Source organism: Petaurus breviceps, unplaced genomic scaffold (genome assembly GCF_028583685.1).
Source record: "Petaurus breviceps papuanus isolate PSGF00001 unplaced genomic scaffold, PetGlider_PUasm1.0 37, whole genome shotgun sequence".
NCBI lineage: Eukaryota > Metazoa > Chordata > Mammalia > Diprotodontia > Petauridae > Petaurus > Petaurus breviceps.
Genome location: NW_027186296.1, coordinates 39,059,126 through 39,079,582, shown reverse-complemented (window position 1 = coordinate 39,079,582; position 20,457 = coordinate 39,059,126). Strand labels below are relative to the sequence as shown.

Sequence of the window (20,457 nt, the reverse complement as noted above, 5' to 3'; positions counted from 1 at the left end):
GATCCTATGAAACAATTTTTGCAAGGTTTTAGTAAACTTCAAATGGCTATAGAAATAGGACCTACTGCTCTATCAGTTGGTAAAATGAAGCCGTTTAAATTTGTTGATAATCTGTAGTTATGCAGTGCTCTTTACCCCAGCTATACTTTCCCATAGTCAGCTGATTAATTGTTATTCTTTGGTACAAAAGAGGATTCAGTGAGGTGAGGGCCAAGAGGGAAGCCTTGAATTACTGCATAAAGGATTAGCATAAATCCCCCACCACTTCTGGACCAACAGCTCCAAGCATCCTTTTACACAAACGATGACATCATTCCACGTGGGAAATAGGGTAATCTGAGCCTGGAAAGGTATCATAAGGCCATCTGGCTAAACCTCTTAATGGTTGACTATCCTGGCTCTGCTGCTTACAGCAGCCCTGCTTGGGGCTCTCCCTCCATAGGCAGTTGATGAGGGGCGGGAGAACAGAGAGGCAAAGAACCTGGTCTAGGGTTTGGAGATAAATCAGCATCAATAAACCTTTCCGGGAATCAGTGATATCTAAAGCTCTACAGGAAGTGCTGTGTGCGTGATATATGGGGAGGAAGAGGGAACACATAGAAATGAGGGAGCAACTGAGTTCAAGGACTTTATAATCATCTTATTGGTGAGACTAAACACAACCCAAAGACATCATATACTAAGTGCCAAATGAGTGGTACAAACAATAAATAAGGGGCAGGGGGTCCTACAGTATGAGAAACATGTACTAAGTGGCTTACTACGTGCCAAGCCCTGTCCTAAGTGCTGGGGATACAAATAAGAAAAGGGCAGCCCTTGCCCTCAAAGAGCTTACAAGTTAGTGGAGGAAGATAAGAGTAATAATATTAATAATAATTTTAAAAATTTAATATTTTCCCTACTTGAGAGAAAATCCTGTGGGTTTGAACAGTTGCAGGAGACCTATAGTAGGACTTAAGTAGAGCCTTAAAGGTTAGGCTGTTCAGTCACGTCTGACTCTGTGACCCCATTGGGGTTTTCTTGGCAAAGATACTGGAGTGGTTTGCCATTTCCTTCTCCAGCTCATTTTACAGATGGGGAAACTGAGGCAAACAGGGTTAAGTGGCTTGTCCAAGGTTACATAGCTAGTAAGTGTCTAAGGCCAGATTTGAACTCAGGAAGATGAGTCTTCCTGACTCCAGGCCCCATACTCTACCCACTGTACCTACCATCTAATTGCCCTCCGGTGGGACAGGCAGGATTTAGTTAAGTGGAGAGAAAGCAAGTAAGTTATCATAAGCCAGTGCAAGCAAAGGAACTATTACCAGTACCTTGTGCTTTGGGACAGGGAATATTAGTTTGGCTGTGGCAGGTGACACCTGGGGAAGATATAAGGAATAACATTGGAGAGGCCAGTTGTGGCCAGATTGTCAAGGGCTATGAAAGCTAGGCCGAGGAGTTTGGACTTGATCCTCTTACAAGGATCTTGATATACACACAAGCAGTATTTGAAGTAGAACCTTACAGAGTGCCAGTGTGTAGGATGGATTGGAGAGATGGGGGAAGACTAGAGGCAGGGAGATTAAGCCATATAATAGAAACTTCTTGAGGGCAGGGTCTGTTTCATTTTTATCTTTCCATGGATCCCCAGAGCCCTAGCACAGTGTCTTGATCCCTAGCAAGAGTTTAATGAATGTTTGTGAATTGAGCGATTACAACAATAGTCTAGCATCTAGTTGCAACTGAGAAAGGTCTAGACCAAGGTGGTGTTAGTGGGAATGGAGGAAAAATTAAAGGCAGAGCCAGGAAGTAAACTTTAAGTTTACTTAAGTTTAAACTTAAGTTACCACACGGGCTTACTGCTGGGAACTGGGTTTGTTTGGAGACTTGCTGCAGTGATGAATTTGCCATACTTTAAGTCCCAAATTCTATTTTAGGTGCTATCTGTTATAGCTAAAAGCTCTGTTTAGACTGCTTTGCAAAGTTGACTGTTGGAAAGCAGAATCTTGACACACACTTCCTCTTTGGCCTGAAGAGAGAATCCTTCAGGAATGGAAACTGCAGCAGAATCATCAGCCCTTACATTCCCCCCCACTCCCCACCCCAGTCTCTAAATGTCTGATGTTTGATTAAAACAGCCTTGGTTCTGCACAGTAAGAGCTCCATGAATAATGTCAATTGAACCAAAGACCTTGTCCATGTCCAAGAATCTGAATAGTCAGTAAAGAACACAAGACTGCCTCTAAAAAGTTAAATTATAGAGGGTTTCTACCCACCCCCATGCTATTTTTATTTTTACTTCATTTTTATGTTCTGAATTCTCTCCCTTCTACCTCCCTTTCTCTGCCCCTCCTCCATCAGAAAAACGAGTTACAAATATAGTCAAGCAAATACAATTTCTGTATTAGCCATGTCTCCTGTCCCCCAAATATGCCTCAGTCTGCACTATGAGTCCATCACCTTTATATTCATGTTTTATCATGAGTTCTCTGAAATTCTGGTTGATCATTGTGTCGATCAGATTTCCTAAGTCTTTCAATGTTGTCTTTACAATATTGTTATTATATACATTTTTCTGTTGGTTCTGTTCACTTCACTTTGCATCAATTCATACAAGTCTTCCCAGGTTTCTCAGAAACCATCTCCTTCATTATTTCTTACAGTACAATAATATTTCATCACATACATATACTAAAACTAGTTACAATTGATGGGCACTCGGATCAGTTTTAGGGGCATAGTTCCTCATTGTTCTCCAAAATGACTGGACAGTTCACAACTTCATTAACAGCAAAGTATCTGTTTTCCCACAACCCTCCCAGCATATCATTTTCCTTTACCATCAACTTAGCCAATTTGGTGAATATAATGTGGTACCTCAGAATTGTTTTAATTTGCATTTCTCTAATTATTAGTGACTTAGAGCATTTTTTCATATGGCTACTGATATCTTGATTTCTTCCTCTTGAAACTGCCTATTCATATCCTTTGACCATTTATCAATTTGGGAATGGCTTTTATTCTTGTAAATTTGACTCAGTTCTCTATATATCTTAGAAATTAGATTTTTATCAGAGAAACTTATAATATTTTTCCCTCCAATTTCCTTCTTTTCTGATTTCAACTGCATTAGCTTTATTTATTCAGAAACTAATTTTACATAATAAAAATTGTCCATTTTACTTCCTGTAAGCCTCTTTGTAACTTGTTTGGTCCTGAACTTTCTCTAATGGGGATCCATTTTGGCAAAAAAATTCTACATTGTGGGATTAGGTTGGGCCAAGTTGGGAAATCATTATGTGGACAAGTAAAGTTAGTCTAATACCAGCCATTCATTATCCTAGAATAAGTTACCAGTGCTAAATTAAAACATCTTGTCTGTATATGAGGAATATGATTTATGGCTTTCCTCCCCCAAAACTTTGTAATATATTGCCTGTTCCCTTAAACACACAAGCATAAAACAGTAATTCCATGTGCAATAAATGCCTCATAGATCACATCACATGCCAACATTCCATACACACTTTGGTACTTACCTGGCAGGGATGCAGAGTAGCTTCCTTCTTCTCATTGGAGTGGATGGAACAGTAAGGCTACCCAGATGGCTATGATACGTTGATCTTCTTTGTGTTCTTACATGTAGAAGCAGTGACGTAGGCTCAGCAAGGTGAATGGCTTTTTAGATCACAGGGAGCACGCCTACTGGTTTATAGTTGCAAATCCTCTCACAGCATAACCCTAGATACGAGGCTGAACATCTCCTGATGCTGTATTATGTAATCAAATTCTACCCTTTAGCCTTCCATAAATCTTTGTACCAGATTATTGTATCTAAGTAAGCTGTACTTCCCCTGTCTCAACTCAGATGACCTTTTTATAGTGAGCAAAAACAAACAAAAAACCCCACACATAAAATAATCTCAATGTACAGACACTTTGCAATATAGCATTGGACAAATCAATTGTCTATAATGCTGATGAAATCTATTGTTAAAATAGCCCAGTTTCAACTTATAGGCATTATGGCCTGTGAGTTTGGTGTAATAAAGGGGAAATGAATGACATATTTCTTAACATCGTGCTGAAAAATTTTAGACGCGGCAAACATGATTTCCTTATCTTTTTTTTTCACAATTCTCTGTGTTCAAAATATCTTCCTTTCCTCTTTGACTATTAAATTCCTTTCCACCCTTTAAAGCCCAACTCAAATGTCACTTCTTTGACATCTCTGAAGTCTTAACATTCCCCTTGGGTAACTAACCCTTCTCCTCCTCAAACTTCACATCAATTTTTCACCTTAGGAGACAGCACAGAGAAGTGGAAAGCAAAGCATTATCTTGAGAACTGGAGAACTTGAGTTCAAATTTCTTGATACTATTAGCTGTAGGCCTTATAATCACTGAGTCTCCCTAAGCCTGTATCCTCATCTGTAAAATGGGTGGGTTGGACTAAGTAGCCTCTGAGGTCCCTTTCAGCCAAAGATCTATGATCCAAATGTACTCATCATATAAAGCAGAGGTGGCCTGTTTTGTAAAAAAGCGAAAACTATTAACTCGCTGACTGACCTTACAAAAAACAGACATAAGGAGGGCCTGATTTAGCCCTCAGGCCATAGTTTGCCAACCCCATACGTGTCTGGTTCTCCCGCCTATAAGTCCAACAAAAGAAGGGACCATGTCTTCTTCCCTAACTTTCTATTTCCCCCAATGCCTAATGGAGTGTTCTGGACATTTCTTAGAACTTCATTATTTCATAGGTCAAAGATTTCATCCATAGAGACAATCCCTCAACTAACGAAAATCACGATTTTTCTATCATTTATCTCCAAGTTTCTGTGGCTGAAAATTTTGATCATTCCATGGCTGACCTGGCGAAAAAACATTACCAAAACTGGGCAAGGCTAGTCCCTGAACAACAGACATGGAGCCCATCATGGAGCTCATACTCAGATTGTTTGGCTGGACCTGCCAGAGCTGTTGGCAGATGCTTACACACATTTGTTGAATTGAATTAGAGAGGTAAAATGTAGAAATGGTCTGTCTCCTTTAAGTCAGATAAAAAATTTTGTCTTATGCTCATGGATTTTCAAAGTTGGTAGTGATATTTGCCTCTAGGTTTGAAGTTGGCTAATGTTCTATTTCTCTCATCAAAGGGTAGAGTAAGATTTCAGCCAGTAGGATCAATTTTTCTCAAGAATTGCTGTTGCTGTCACAATTTAAAAACATTTACACCTTTTGCATTGGGGGCTATGTACTTTATACAATCATTTTAGTGTGCATCAAGCAACTGAGAAAAGCCTTAATTTAAAAAATAAAATGTGTTTATTTGGCTTCATAAAAATATAAATTAATTTTATACGATCTGGCATAAAGCATGTGTAAACTCTCATTTTACAGTACTAAATATCTTTAAGAACATTTCATTGATGAAAATAAATTTTACTCTGTGAAAATCTGTCCTCTCAACCTATGCCATTTATAGAACTGCTTTAGCAGCATTTCAACAGATATATCATCTGCAACAGGTAAACAATATAAGATCAACTTTATAAGATAGCTGTAAATTTCCTCCAATGTGCAACACTTTCAGGTGAGGGAATCTGCTCCCAGGGGCAAAACAGAATCTTTATTGATGAAGGTGCTGAGCCTTCCAACGTCTATACAGAAATGTATTTACATTGGGACTTTCAACTGCAGAAGAAGCATGGCTCTACAATTAAGGCAGATCCATCCAACCTGTGGAAAGAGGTATTCAACACTTTGTTCAAGTTTCCTGAAGAAAAAAGTCGAGGTCAGACGATCTGATATCCAGAAACGACAGGTGACCCAACCCAGGCTGGAAGCACACCAACTTATTTTCTCTTGGTGTATGGATACAAGTAGTATTGACGATGAAGCTGTCAATGGGGGAGGGCTGGCAAGAGGAAGGCAGCTCAAGGACTGTTCTCTTCAGTGCTTTGATGTGTTTTTAAATGTGCAGCCCTTACTCCAAATAAGGACTTTATAACAAGATTGTGTCATTTTTATTTATGAAGACTACTAGCACCAACCTAGGACTTATGACTTTAGGTGAAGAGAATGACAGACTTGGCCTTCATATCCATTCAGAACCCTACATTTTCAGGAATGATCAGCTCCTTTTTTTCAGATCTTTCAGGAAAGACAAACAGTACATATCTGGATTTTCTATTTGTGGAGATGAACACACCCACACACATTACATAAGAGAAGTTACATTTGATCAATTCCCTCAAAATGGGCAAATTAAGTTTAAAAGTGAAGCAACAAACACCATTCTATACAACAAGAGCACAATGTACATCCCTTTCTCCCTGCCCTTGGCCCTTCCTGAAGAACAGTATTAACCTACTGATTCCAAAGATCCCTCCAGCACCATGAAAATAGAGCTTTCACTCAGTGTGGCCCAAGAGAGTTCAGAGGTTCCGTCCTGGCTTAGTCTGTAGAGACACAATCATGTTCATGAGACCATCTTCAATGGTTCAGTCTGAGTGCAGCTGCCCAGGCGTCACTGCTGGGGAATGAAGGAATGACCCATCCCTGAGGGACTGAGGTTGCTTCAGGATGATCTGCGGGTACCAAATACTGATCCCATTCATGCCTTTAGGAGAATATTTCAGAACAAAAGTTCACTTCGGTTTTACTTTAGTGAAACATACAATTAATTTTTGTTGCAATATCATAAAACCTGTCTTGTTCTAAAATATAAAAGACTAAATTTCTTAAATGTAAACAAAGAGAAGAAAACATTCTTTACTCATTTTTTTTCAACTACAAACGCTATCAATTGATTAAACTCCTGACTAAAATATGGAAAGTTAGTTTTGGAGGCTCAGAATTGTATCCAAACATAAATATTTCATCCTTCACCAGAATAAAGTGACTCTCCTTAGTATGAAAAATGCTTCTTTCTTAGAGAATCACAAAATGTGAGACAGAAGGGATCTCTGAAGCTTATCTACAGTCCAACTTCCTAACTCTACAGATCAGAACCCTAAAATGAAGAGAGGTTAAGTGATACACCTTAGGTTACATGGGTTGTAACTAACAGAACCAAGATTCAGATATCCATCCTCAAAAATCCCTGTTCTTTATGTTACAATTTAATTCCATTTTAGAGATGAGGAAAATGAGAGTCAGTAATTTGCCCGAAGACACCCAGATAGGACAGGATGAAAACATAGGACTCCTGCTCTCAGGACCTAAGTTTCAAACAAAGATCTTAACTCCAGAAAAGATTTTGCAAGATTATTACTGTCACTTCCACAATGAATTATAGTCCTTGTTGATGAGTTTATTTTGCATTACCAAGAAGAGCTGGAAAAAATGATGCTAGCATTTCAAATTGATATTGTTTGAGTATCAGCATGGTGAAAAGGAAAAATAACCCTCCCTTTTTCAGCAAATGTATTCCAAGACCCCTTTTACAAGAGAAAGTGCAAGAATAAGGAAGGTCATGGTCTTGAACAGACCAGAATAGAACGGGGATGGGTGGGGGGAGGGAGTGGCATTGCCCACCTCACTCCCCACCCCCACCACATTTTAATTACTATGATAAGCTGGAAGACATCCAGAGAAGGTGGCTAGGAAAGAGGAGACCATGCCACAAGAAGACGGACTGAAGGAATTAGTGATTTCTAACTTAAAGAAGAAAAGATTCTAGGTATGTGGACAGGGAGAAATGATAGTAGTCTTCACCTATTTTACAGGCCATCATGTGAAAGGGGCAATAGATGTTTCTTATTAGCCCTAGAAGGCAGGGCTCAGAGCACCAGGTAGAAATCACAAAGGCAGGTCTGGCTTGGTGTCAAGAAAATATTCCTAACATAGTTATCCAAAAGTGGAGTGGACTGCTTTGGAGGGTGATGGGTTCTCCTTCACAGGAAGTCTCTGAGTGGAAGCTAGATGGTCACTTGTCACATATTATACAGGGGATACATTTTCAGAAATAGGCTGCATCAGGTGGCCTGTGGGATACCTTCCAGCTCTGAATTTCTGTGATAAAAGACAGAAGACCTAGGATTCTAGACCAGGCTCTGCCACTAACTAGCTATGTGACTCAAGGGGAGTCAATTAAGCCCTATTAGACCTATTTTGTTATCTATGTAATAAAAAAGTTGGACCACATACATTATCTCTCTAGTCCCTTCTTAGCTCTTAGCCTTATAAACATAATAGAACTAACATTCTGATTCTAAAATTATGTTTCATAAGTAACATGATATAGGGCTGTACATGAATAACTTGACAAATTAAAATTCTACTATGTCAAATTATCAATTTCCGGTTTATTTACTGGAAATGGAGTTTAATATGATCACAAATAACTAATGCTCTTACCTGATCTGAATGAGTGCTGGTAAGGAATGTTCTGCCTGTAGATAATACTGCCTGAAGGGCTGTAGAAGGTGACTAAGTGGAAATTCAGCTGAAAAAGAAAAACCACATATAGCAACAGTTTATGATTTCTCATGCTCAGAATAACTTATAAAACTATGGTTTAGCACAGTACATCAACTTATGACTGTGATGATTTGATAGATTTTTATATGGTTAATCATCTCATTCCAATTCTTATTACTTCAGAAATAATTTACTACCTACCAACTTTCTAACTCAATTTCAGGCTATTACCACTATTCTTCACCTTTTTGTGTGTGTCCTAGACTCCTCTGGCAGTATGGCTGGGTCTATGGACCCCTTCTCAAAATAATGTAGTTTTTTTTTTTCAATTTGTAATAGAGAGATACTAAGTTTGAGTTAGTCCGTAGAGACGCTAGCTTAATAATGCCTGCTATGAGAATTGCATCCATTTCTTTTACAGTTATAGAACATACCTGGATCCCCAAATAACTTGGAATTAATTTCTTGTTTTTGATGTAAAATCTTTTCTTTTTCTTTTTTCTGTTTCCTTTCTAATTCTCTTTTTCTCTCTTCTTCTTGTTCTCCTTCCAACATAACTCGCAGTGCCCTTTCTTCAGCTTCATACAGTTCAGTGCGTTTTTTGATTAATTTTCTCAGTCTCTCTACATGATGTTCAAAAGCTTCATCTGCTGAGGCAGGTGGACAAACCCCTGCAAAGAAAGGGTCAAATAACAATTTAGAAAAATGTATCTAAATATCTGATCTAAGTAGGAAAACCCACTATTTTTATGAAGTCCCTACAAAATCCCAACTACAATATGAAAATGTCCACAACTTTTAACTGTTGACATCTCTCAAAGTTCTCACCACTCACATGTGGAGTAGGATAAACATTAAGGAGAGTACTCTGGCAGTATTTACTGAAAACCATAAAAGTCATCACAATTTTTGACACAGAGATTAAATTGCTATGACTTTCTCCTTAAAAAAAAATATCATTAAAATGGGGGGAAAAAAGGATCTCTTTGTACAAAAATATTTGTAACTGCAACAGCAAGAAACTGAAAGCAACTTTTATATTCAATGATTAAAGAATGGCTGAATTACAGTATTTTAATGTAATGCTATTAAGGGGCGATTAAAGGAATGAAATACAAGGAAAAGGATAGACCAATATGAAACAATGCAAAGCGAGAGCAGCAAAACCAGAATGTATATGTATTGACAACTATGTGCATATGTGTGTATATACATATGTGTGTATACACAGACATATATATATGTGTATATATACATATGTATATATGTATGTATACAAAGAGAGAGAGAACAAGAACCAAGACAAAGGGAAAGGAATTCCAAGTGCTCTTGGGAAAGGACACTGAAAATCCATTTTTATAAGATTTTAACCCTGATTGTTGGCTTCTCTTTTGATGGTGAAGTTTATGATAAATTTTTAAAATTGTACATATCATTGTATAAAATGTTGGACTTGCTTAACATGTTAGTTCTTTTGCTGAACTATAAAAACCCTTAGTTAGCCCCTTATTAAATCATTAGCTGGGGGTGGCTACGTGTTGCAGTGAATAGAGCACCAGCCCTGGAGTCAGGAGATCCTGAGTTCAAATCCGGCCTCAGACACTTAATACAAAAACTAGCCGTGTGACCTTGGGCAAGTCACTTAACCCCAACTGCCCTACCTTCCTCCTTCCAAAAAGCAAAAAAAAAAAAAAATCATTAGCTTGTTTCCTGTAACTGCCTGCTGGCAGGCCTCACTTTATCTCAGATAGTCCCCAATCCAATCTATCTCAATGTTAAGTTTCTAGGCTAGTCTTTTTTTGTTTGTTTGAAAAAAAAAAACCATGAGAATTTAATGATAAGGGCTTTTTTGGTTAAACATAAAACAAAACATTTCCCTTAAAGTAAATTTATTTGATGCTAGATAAAGAGCAAAAGTATTTTACTGAACAGGGGAGTGACAGAGCTAGACCTGAAATTTAAGGGAATCATCTTGGCACTAGGCATGATCATAAACAACAGGATCTGGGGGAAAATTATATCAGGTGCACTTTAAGGTTTCATTTGCATTATTTAAATCTCCCCTGTCACTTTCTTAAGTCCAGCAAGCAAGACAATGAATCAAACTCGGATATGTAGCATCTGTTGATTTCCAAAGTGTAAATGTTCACACTGAAAATTTAAGTCAACTGGTTCCAGCACACCCCAGGATGAAAGTATGTTAAATTACCTTTCCTAGCTGCAGCCTCTTTTCTCAGCTTCCTCAGTTTCTCTAAGGCTCGAAGAATATCCACCATTCTCTTAGTATCTGCTTGCTTTTTCCTCACTTCTGATAAAACACCATCAGCAGCAACTTTGAGTTCTTGTTCCTTGGTGGGAGAACAAATTATTAGCCTCTATCTTCAAAGCCAATCTTAAAAAGTAGTTGCCTAAAAAGTGTGATTTTAAGGGTGGCAATAAAATCTTCCTACCCCCAAAATTTTCCCCATTTAATTAAGCAGTACCTGAAATATCACCGATAACAGTACCCTTTGGATTACTGGGGGAAGGAAGAATAAGCTGTTATCAGTTAGTACTATTGTGTACCCTTCACTTAACCTGACTGCGCCTCAGTTTCCTCAAAGGTCCCTTCCAGCTCTAGACGTACAATCTTTTGAGTTATGTGACAGCTGAGATAATGGCATTGAGGAAACAGGAGTTTTGACCGTGAGATGGTGGGAGTTAGGCACTTCAAAGATATCGGCAGGGGGCATGTGGACACTAATAAATGTAGTACAGGCATCTCAGCAGTGTAGTAGATAACAGTGCTGGGCCTGGAGTTGGGAAGATCTGAGTTCAACTGCTGATTCAGTCATTTACCAGCTGTGGGATTCTGGGCAAGTTACTTAAGTTGTTTGCCTCAGTTTCTTCATCTGTAAAATGGGGATAATAATAGCATCTGTCTCCCAGGTTGTTGGGAGGATCAAATGATATAATAATAATCATATAAGTGCCTGGCACTTAGGAAGTTATACAAAAGCTAATAATAATTATTATAGGAAGGAGAGATAAGGAGGTGACCCTAGAACACGAGGGGGTGAGGAGGGAGAATGGTGGAAAGGCCATTTTTTTAAAATGGAAAATTTCCAATCTTGCCTAGGCAGCTAAAACCACCTATGGTGGTGCTAATAATCTCAGACGCAGGAGTTTGGGAGAAATTCTGAACGTTGCTCTATTTGCCTGCCCTGCAACTAAGAGGACTTCTGGTATTTCTTCCGGAGGGGCAGGCGTGCAGGGTTTCGGAGGATGGAGTCCCAGGGGTCGGGCTGGAAGGGTCCTCCATCGGGACCACGGTCAGGGAGGCTGGGCGCTCGGTCTCCAGGCTTACCCGGGCCTTCTCCTCCACTTCCTGCACACACTTGTTTCTCCAGCGGTCGATCTCCTCCTCCCGCTCCGCCGCCCGGACCTGGGCCGCCTCGCGCTCGGCCTCACGCTCACGGGCTCGCTCCCGGAGCCGCTGCCGCCGCCGACGGACACGCTCCAGCTTCCTCCGTGCGGCGCCCATGTAGGCGGGCTGCCTCAGCGGTTCGAGATCCCCACGCAGCTGCTCCCGCAGCGGGGCCGCTTGTTGGTGCAGCCGCTCCCAGGCCTCCCCGTCGGCCTCAGTTTCCCGCAAGGCCCGGCACAGGCTGCGCAGCCGGCTCACCAGGCGCAGGGCTCCGCGTAGCCGCCCCCGGAGCTCGCCGAGGCTAGGGCCGGGCGGAGCGGCCGCAGCCGCCGCTGCCCCCGAGGCAGGCGGGCCGTTCGCTCGCCGTGGGGCTGCAAAGACGGCTTCCAGCCACTGGCGGTCCCGCTGGCGCTGCAGGGCAGTGTCCCCGAGCCCGTCGGGTGGCGGGGCCTCTGCCCAGCGCTGGGCCCATGGAGGAGCCGGAGAGGGGGGCGGAAGCCGTTCCCCGCCCTCGAGCCCCGGAAAAGGCCTACACTGGGGGGGAGGAGGCGGTGGCGGGATCGGGGGCGGCGGGATGGGAGGCGGCAGGAAGGGGCCCGCGCTGGGACCTGGGGTCCCCAGGAAGGGACCCAGACGCGGAGGTAGAGGTGGAGGCGGATAGGCCTGGGGAGGTGGGGGCGGCCCGAAGGGAAGGCATCGGAACGGAGCGGGAGGGGGAGGAGGAGGTGGCGGCGGGGGAACCGGGCAGACAGGGGCAAAGCGGCCGGGGAAAGGTGGCAGAGCCATGGAAGTATTATCCCTACCGCCCCAGTGGGCCGAGAGGAAGTACTGAAGACCCGGAAGAGGCCCCGGCGACTGCTCCAAGAAGTTCCTAGGACGACTCTTCCGGATGTGACGTTAAGCCGAAAGAACTGACGGCCCCGCCCGGAGAGCCTACCAGCCAATGAAAGGCCTCATTTTAGTTGGCCCCTCCCCGCAAACGCTGTCCCTTCGCCAGGGTGCTGGGGAGATTCAGCACCTGGCTGGGACCGCGAAAGAAACTACAAGCTTTCCGGAGGAAACAAGGTCAGCCGACGGAGTCTCCAAAGTGAATGCCCTGGAGGCCCATGTTCTCCTTTAAAGGAATGTCTTTGTTTCAGCCATATTTCTTTAAAGTACCTCTGCTCTCAGTCCTTGGCTGTTCCATCCCTCTCCCCTCCCTCTTACTGGGACTATCTGGTGCTTATTGAAACGTGGTACCAAGGGAAAAGAACAGAGACTACAAGACTGACAAAGAAGACAAACATTTATTCACGAGTTCGAACCCGGGTCCAACCATACACTTAAGATGGAGGACCCCGAGTGTCTTCTCGGGCGTTCTTTTATACAGTTCTTGGGGGAGCGGGAAACACAAAGGTCAGGGATTGGGTGACAGACAAGTATGAGCTTTAGAGATAGTGGCTTGGCGCCAATTCTATAAGGGTCAGGGGGGGTGGTCAAGATTCCTTGGCGCCAATTCTATAGGGGTCAGAGGGGGGTGGTCAAGGTTCCTAAAGGTCACCAGGGAGTCAGGGTGAGGAAGGAATGTGCTGACATTCCTTCTAGCAAGAAGAACAAGTCTAACAAGTTTATTCCTTGGTATGAGTGGCCCTGCCGAAATCAACATTTCTTCTTGCATTTCCTGATTTTGGGAGGCCCCTTCTCACTTATTGCTCTCTATTTCATGGAGATGACAAGATAACAGTTTCATTAATAGCTTCGTTTTATTCAAACGCCAAAACATAAGTTCCAAGGTACAAATTGTAGTTACACTGCATTTGTGTTTGATTTAAAAACATCGATCACAATGTTTTATAAACAACTTCCAAAACTAAATGCAAGTTGTTTTACTTGTCACTATAATGTCTCCCGGTCGTTTCTGGAGGATTATCCTCAAAATAATTAAAATCTACTACAATTTTCCCACTCTACAAAAAGGAAAATTATACAATCAAAGGAAAGTAATTAAGTTACAATACTGTATCAAGACTTCCTGAAACAGTAACTTTAACCATTACTGGGGAGACTAAAGATTCTTTGTTCCTGCTCACCGCTACACAAACCTGACTTGGTGAATGTGCATCTCTGTACCTTTCCCATCAAGAGATAAATATTTCACAACTCTCCTACTATCTAAGTCATGAAAGCCCTAATTAAATCGGCTCTTCAGTACAAGATTAGGGCTTGTAATTAAACTGTTAGAGCTTAATGTTTTTTCTTCCTGACAAAGTGCATGAGGAAAATCCTCATCTTTAGTAAGCAGGCTAAACAATGAAAATAAATGAATGTTTAAATCAGTGTTAAATTCAAATTAAAAAAAAAAGTTGAACTAGATGAATAACAATAAACCTGCAGCAACATCTTAGCAGGAAGGGGAAAAAAACCTGACAAAGTATCTGAAGATTTTCTTATTTAAAAAAATTTTTTAAATCAAAAATCCTTTACTAGTTTCCTAAGTTTTCTGCTAAAGGATCAATTTTTATTCATGTTTAAGTCCTTCAAGGGATTCAGTTTTGTTCCTCTTGGTTTTGCTGCAAGTCCCAAATCGATGATGACCAAGAAAAAGATGTATAACAAATTAGAACAAATAACTTAGAAGTCATTTTTGTATGAACAAGTTCACTACTGATTGCAGAAAAAATATACCTATTCTTTCTTTGATGTGGAAATAGGAGGTTGGACAAATATCCAGCACCAAAAAACTGATGCACATTAGCTCTTTAGGTAATTGCACAATGTTAAAAGTATTTTACTTAAAATTTAAATATGCCTACATGCTGTATTCCTCATTGTTTTTCCTGTGAGAAATTTACCGAGATTCCAATTACATATGCTTTTCCATTGCATTGAAGTGCATCTCAAATGGCCAATAAGCAAACTGCCTTTTATACTGAAATCATTTGGTAAGTTGGTGTCATGAATTAGCAAAGCAGCCTAAGAACATAACTAAACATCATCAAAATTGAGTGATCTTGGGCACTTTTCCATTACTAATATGTCACCAATCAGTATCTATTTCAATTTCAAATGTGAATAAAAAGTCTGATCTCTTCAGGAAACAAATGGGTAAAAAAAGGTTGAACTAATGGTATCAGCATTCAGCTTTTAAGGAAATTTATTTTCCCGTTTGTAGAGTAACATTATTGTAAAATTCATTAGTTACTGGCAACACCTTCATTGCTTAATATAACTTCAGAATTTTGTTAAAGCATATTTTAAAAAACTGAACCAAAAAATGTACATTTTTGAACATTGTGCCATTAAAGTCCACATAATGTCCACTGCATAAAATCAATGTGATGTTACAATAACATACATGATCTGATTCTTATCCTAAAGGCTTCTGACCATGTATAATATCCAGGATAGATCCAATGCCTTTAATGTCAGACTGTAAAGCCAGTTATGATCTTAAAACAAAGGGGAAAAATTTCTATGGGACAAAGGTTTAACAGTGTTTAACTGTTAGCAGCATCTGCTTGCCGAGGCCATCCTTCCTCTTCAACTCCGGAGTCATACTCCTCTTCAGATGAATCTTTAGTTGGAGCCCTATGATGAAAAGCAATCAGTTACTTTTTAAAAAACAAATGAAAAGTCTCTGTATAGTATGTATGTCTTTCTAGATACAAATAAAAAAATTCCAATCAATATGTCAGTGTTTCATAGTTGGAAAAAACTCAAATTAACTTTAACACAACTAATTAATACTTATCAAACATTTTCCCCAATATCTTTAATACTCAAACAAGTGAACACTATACTGAAATGTTTATTTCTGATTGCCCTCCCTCCTCACTTCTGCCTCTTGGAATCCTGAGCTGACTTCAAAAGCCTCTCCTACAACGGGGGCCTGAGCTCCTTAGATGTTAGTACCCTCCAGAGAAAACACTTTGTATTTACTTTGTACATGTTTTGTACTGAATTAATTATATATATGTTCCAACTCCCATCCCAGTTGAATTTAAGTAAGCTGAGGACAGGAACCTATTAATTTTTGTCTTTTTCTCTCTCCAGTGCTTTCCAAACAGAAACTGCTTAAAAATGCCTATTGAATGAATAGTGCAGATAGCAACCAATCCATGCCACCTCATCCTATGCAACTCTAGTCCATAAACCACATAGCTAAGCCCTCCTAGGGATCCACCTAATGCACCAAAGGCTTTCCTTTAGATCTCTTTACCTATGAAGAATGTAGGTTATCCTTTGCTCTACCTACATAGTATTGCTGTATCACAATTAAGAACTGGAAGCAACCTTAAAGAATACCTTGTCCAAACCTTTTATTTTAAATACAAGAATCTGAGGCCTAGAGATGGTAAGTGATTTGCCTGGGTCCTCCTAGCTCTACCACTCTGCATAGCCAGCCCACCTCCTTTTCTGATCAAATATCTTACTGATCATATCTTTGAAGCTGCTTCCTGGCAACATGCTATATAGCCTACTCATACTCCCAAGTATCTCTCTCTGGGGCTCTTGGGGTGAACAACAATTTTAATACTTTGGAAACTACTGTATTCCATGATTTGTAGCAATCTGATATCCTAAGAAAAATATTAAAAAAGAAAGGCTTTGATTCAGGAAGAAGTTTGGGATCATTAAAAGTATTGCTCAAATGCCCAAATGCAATCTATATTCTCTTTTCCTCCTATTCATTCATGGGCTTATCATTTATCCATTGTGTATTTCCAGAGACAAACAGACACACATATTCTTTGTATCCCCAACACTTTAGCACAGTGCCTGCACCTAGCATTTAATAAAGTTTTGCTGACTGACTTTGTACTTGGCCTGGTCTACCTGGCTTTCCCCACATTGTGTTAATGATTCTTCTACTCTCTCAGATCTCTTCCTCATTTTTGTCTATCTGTTGTCTTCCTCCCATTTCATTTTTAAATGTTCTCCTTAAAATGTTCACCATTAAAAGTTTGGTCCTTACCACCCTGTCTGTAAATCTGCTTTTACCTCCAATACTAGTCAATGTCTTATGAGTTAAAACTGGTCATACTATTTCAGACTCACAGATTTTACTAATAAGCTGACATTCTAAAGCAGTATTGTTGTTCTTATACCTCTTCCTTGCTAAGAAGTTTAAGTGTTTGCTTGGCTAAGGCAGTTTCTATGTTCTTTCAGTTCTCTCATAGTAGCAATTTATTTTTATCAGTTAAACCCCATTAGGACATGAGTTTGTACTGACAGATCTGTTTCTTTGTCCACCTTTCACATTTTGATGTCAAAAGCTAGTTTAAATAAGTCAAACTGAGTTTGTCTTAATTCCACGTCTCATCTCAATTTTAATTCTAATTTAGTACTAACAAGCTTACGGTATGACTATACAAGTCATTTTTCAATCAGTTCCTATGTCACTAACAAGCTGTTTCCCAAGTGCTAGGGTATAAACAATATAACTTTTTCTCATGTTCATTTGGTATTTCCCATGGCAAATGCTTCCATATCTTTTTTTTAAGAGAATATTTACAATCTATATGCATTTTTAAAATGTCTATTAAAGTCTTTGGTCTTTTTTTGTTTCTTGTTTGATCCATTTTTTGCAATTTTTTTTAAACTACAATCCTCTATGTCTATCTTTAGATAAAAGTATATAATGAATTAATCTGGAGAGTTAAGAGAGTTCTTTGTAAAATTTTCATACTCTTCACCTTCCACGATATACTCTGGCATAGGCATAAAATTATTTTCATAGTTGGTTTTTTTAAAAAAAAGTAAACCAAATATGGTTAAAATCAGTCAATTCTTTCTAATGAAAGACAATAGATGAATGTAAAATTTCTTATGATCAAGCTGAAACAAATGCCTTGGTCAAGCTTTACCCTTTCTCCTTTGTTGGTATTCATTAAGTATTTGAAAAATTGTTTATATATGTGTAAGTATAATTATTTATATATATGTGAGTATATATGAACATACATATAAAAGTATATGTGCAAAGCCCTGTAGTGTGGAAGAGAAGGCAAGGCCTCTGCTTCAAGGAGGTTACAGTCTAGAAAAGGAAATAAGACATAGTTATCCCTTCCACATCCTGATTTTCCCCATCATAGTTTTATCATATATCACAGGTCAGCATAAGAAATTAGATGGGAGTTTTGCAGAAGCTGCAGATGACACAAAAAGGTCAACATATGACAAAGGAAAAGTTTGGAAACTCAGAAATACATAAAATAGATGTAGAGCAATGTACATTATCAGCCCAAATTTTATAATAAGGTACTGTAAACACCCCACAGAAGAAAAAGAACAAATTTAAACTTCTTGTCTGGTATGAAGGGAAGGCCAAAAAATTTTAATGGAGATTTTTCAGAATGCAGGGGTGCTGTGCCCCTAAACCTCCTTCAGTGTGGGAGGGATAAATATAATGATGAGGTAGATGTGAAAATGCAACAAAAGAGGCATAATGCACTTCTAGGCAAAGATTTCATGGCAAAACTTGGCGAATTATAGGGAAGGGAATATGTCAGCAAAGTGTTTGAGAAATGTTCTCTTATTGAGATAAACCTGGAAAAGTAAGTTAGGAGGGATTTAAATACTTTGGAATTGGTTTGGTAGAAAACAGAAAGCCACTGAAGGTTTCTGGAAAGTGAAAATGGAGATTTAACATGATCAGACTTTTTAGGAGGACGATTAATCTGACAATCAATATAAAACAAGTTAAGAAGGCAGTGACAAGAAGGAGACTGTCCAGTAGGTTACTATAGTAATCCAAGTGTTAAGTACATGAAGTCTGAATTAGGATGGTAGCTGTAAGAAGAGAAAAAGGGGGGGCAGCCAGGTAGCACAGCGAATAAGAGCACCGGCTCCAGTGTCAGGATGACATGTGGATCGAATCCGGGCTCAGATACTTATTACCCACCCAGAAACACCTGGCCATGTAACCTTGAGCAAATTACTTAACCCCAATTGCTTAGGGGCGGCCAGGTGGCTCAGCGAGTAAGAGCACTGGCCCCAGAGTCGGGATGACCTGGGGATCAAATCTGGGCTCTGATACTTAGCACCACACCCAGAAATAACTGGCCGTGTAACCTTGAGCAAGTTACTTAACCCTGATTGCTTTAAAAAAAAAAAAAAAGAGAAAAAGGGAATTTATGTGAAGAATATCAGAGAAGCAGAACTAACAGGACTGATGACTAATCAGATATTGGGTATGAGGAAGAAAGGGTAAAAAAATGCAGAATTTGAAACCTGGGTGACTGAGAGTAGTGGTATTTAACAGATATAATAAAGCCAGGAGGAAAAACAAGTTGAAGGCACATAGGCAGATGATGTATTGAACTGTAGGTCCTAGTGGAACATTCAAGTAACAAATAGTAAGCTGCTGGAAATGTGGATATCTCAGAAGAAACATATATACTTAGGAGGAGTAGCACAGAGATATCAATATAAAGTGTAGGAATGGATGTGAATGCCAAGGGAGAGAGAAAGAAAGAGAAAGTGCGTGTGTGTCAGAGAGTCAAAGACAGAATAAACATGGGGAAAACCAATATTCAAGGGTAAAAGGAGAAAGAGGAACCAACAAAGGAGACTGAGGAGCAACCAGAGAGAGCAAAAAAGATTTGAAAGTAAATTTAAAAAAAAGATTAGAAAGTAAAAGGAAGAAGAAATGGGCAACAAGACTGATTATTGTAGAGAAGAAAAGAAGAATCAGAGCTGGAATTGGCAATTAGAATTACTAGTGACTTAAGAAAACAAATTCTCAGTTGAGTTGCTGAGATAACAGGAATCATATTGTGGGAACTAAGGCATGAATGAGTGGTAACAAAGTAGAGCCAGCAAGTAGAACCTCTTCTTTCAAGAATTTTGGTTTGTAAAGAAGGGGAGAAAAATGACAACTACTCAAGGAAGTTTTCCCTAACCCCCAAAATAGGGGAGATGTCATTGTTTTGCAGGAAGAAGGTAGGTAAGGTGCCAGAGGAAAGGAGAAAAAGTGAAGATGCAAGAAGAAGAGGAAGTAATTGAAGGAGTAAGGTCTCAGAGAAAGCAGCGTGTAAGTTACTGGATAGAAGTGGAAGAGTTTTTCAGAGATGAGAGAAGACTGTGTTGTCAATTCATATACACTACACATTTAACCTACTTGTTCATAATTTCAAACTACATGTGATAGTTATATTTATTTGTTTTTTCTTTAAGTTAAAAAAAATCAAGTTTTAGATTTTTTTAAATGGCTCATAAATACTGCATTTTATAAGCCCATGCAATAAATTATCTTTAAGAAATTCCTTAAACTTTAAGTCATGTATTAATCATATAACAGGTTTCATACTATTTTTACGTACTTAGTAAGACTGTACTTCAAATTATGAATTTGTTTTGGCATAACAATTCATATTACCTAATGTATCCTGGTTCCTTCTTTCCTTCTACAACTTCTTTGTCAACTTCCACACATACAATGTCAGAATTTGGTACTTCAAACATTGGTTCTAGTAACAGCTTTTCCTAAGGGAGTAAGAAAAGGATTATATAGAAAACTGAAGTTCAACTCTAAATTCTTGCGCTTTGTGTATAGCCACTGAATGACAAAAATATCCAAAGGATAGGCTCTTGTTTTATATTCTGCATAGCAAAAAATAACTCAGAAAGAGGTCATTCAGCTAGATTTAGGTAACTACTATAGTTTCT

General features: G+C 39.5%; 2 protein-coding genes across 3 annotated transcripts in view; both read right to left on the bottom strand.

Annotated features, from left to right (window-relative positions):
- Nucleotides 1–5,280: 5,280 nt before the first annotated feature.
- PDCD7 (programmed cell death 7) lies at nucleotides 5,281–12,705 on the bottom strand. The gene is made up of 5 exons (XM_069098298.1): nucleotides 11,749–12,705; nucleotides 10,612–10,750; nucleotides 8,837–9,073; nucleotides 8,340–8,427; nucleotides 5,281–6,600 (listed from the first exon to the last, which is right to left on the bottom strand). Exons 1-5 carry the CDS (start codon nucleotides 12,592–12,594, stop codon nucleotides 6,474–6,476), a joined length of 1,437 nt encoding a protein of 478 aa, XP_068954399.1. The 5' UTR covers nucleotides 12,595–12,705; the 3' UTR covers nucleotides 5,281–6,473.
- Nucleotides 12,706–13,531: 826 nt separating this feature from the next.
- Nucleotides 13,532–20,457, bottom strand: part of CLPX (caseinolytic mitochondrial matrix peptidase chaperone subunit X) — a 48,644-nt gene continuing 41,718 nt past the window's right edge. For both annotated transcript variants that reach the window (XM_069098296.1, XM_069098297.1), the window contains 2 exons: nucleotides 20,168–20,274; nucleotides 13,532–15,375 (listed from right to left, as the gene is read on the bottom strand). In XM_069098296.1, coding sequence (XP_068954397.1) covers nucleotides 15,285–15,375; nucleotides 20,168–20,274 — 198 coding nt within the window. In that variant the 3' untranslated portion in view covers nucleotides 13,532–15,284. The remainder of the gene's footprint in view (nucleotides 15,376–20,167; nucleotides 20,275–20,457) is intronic.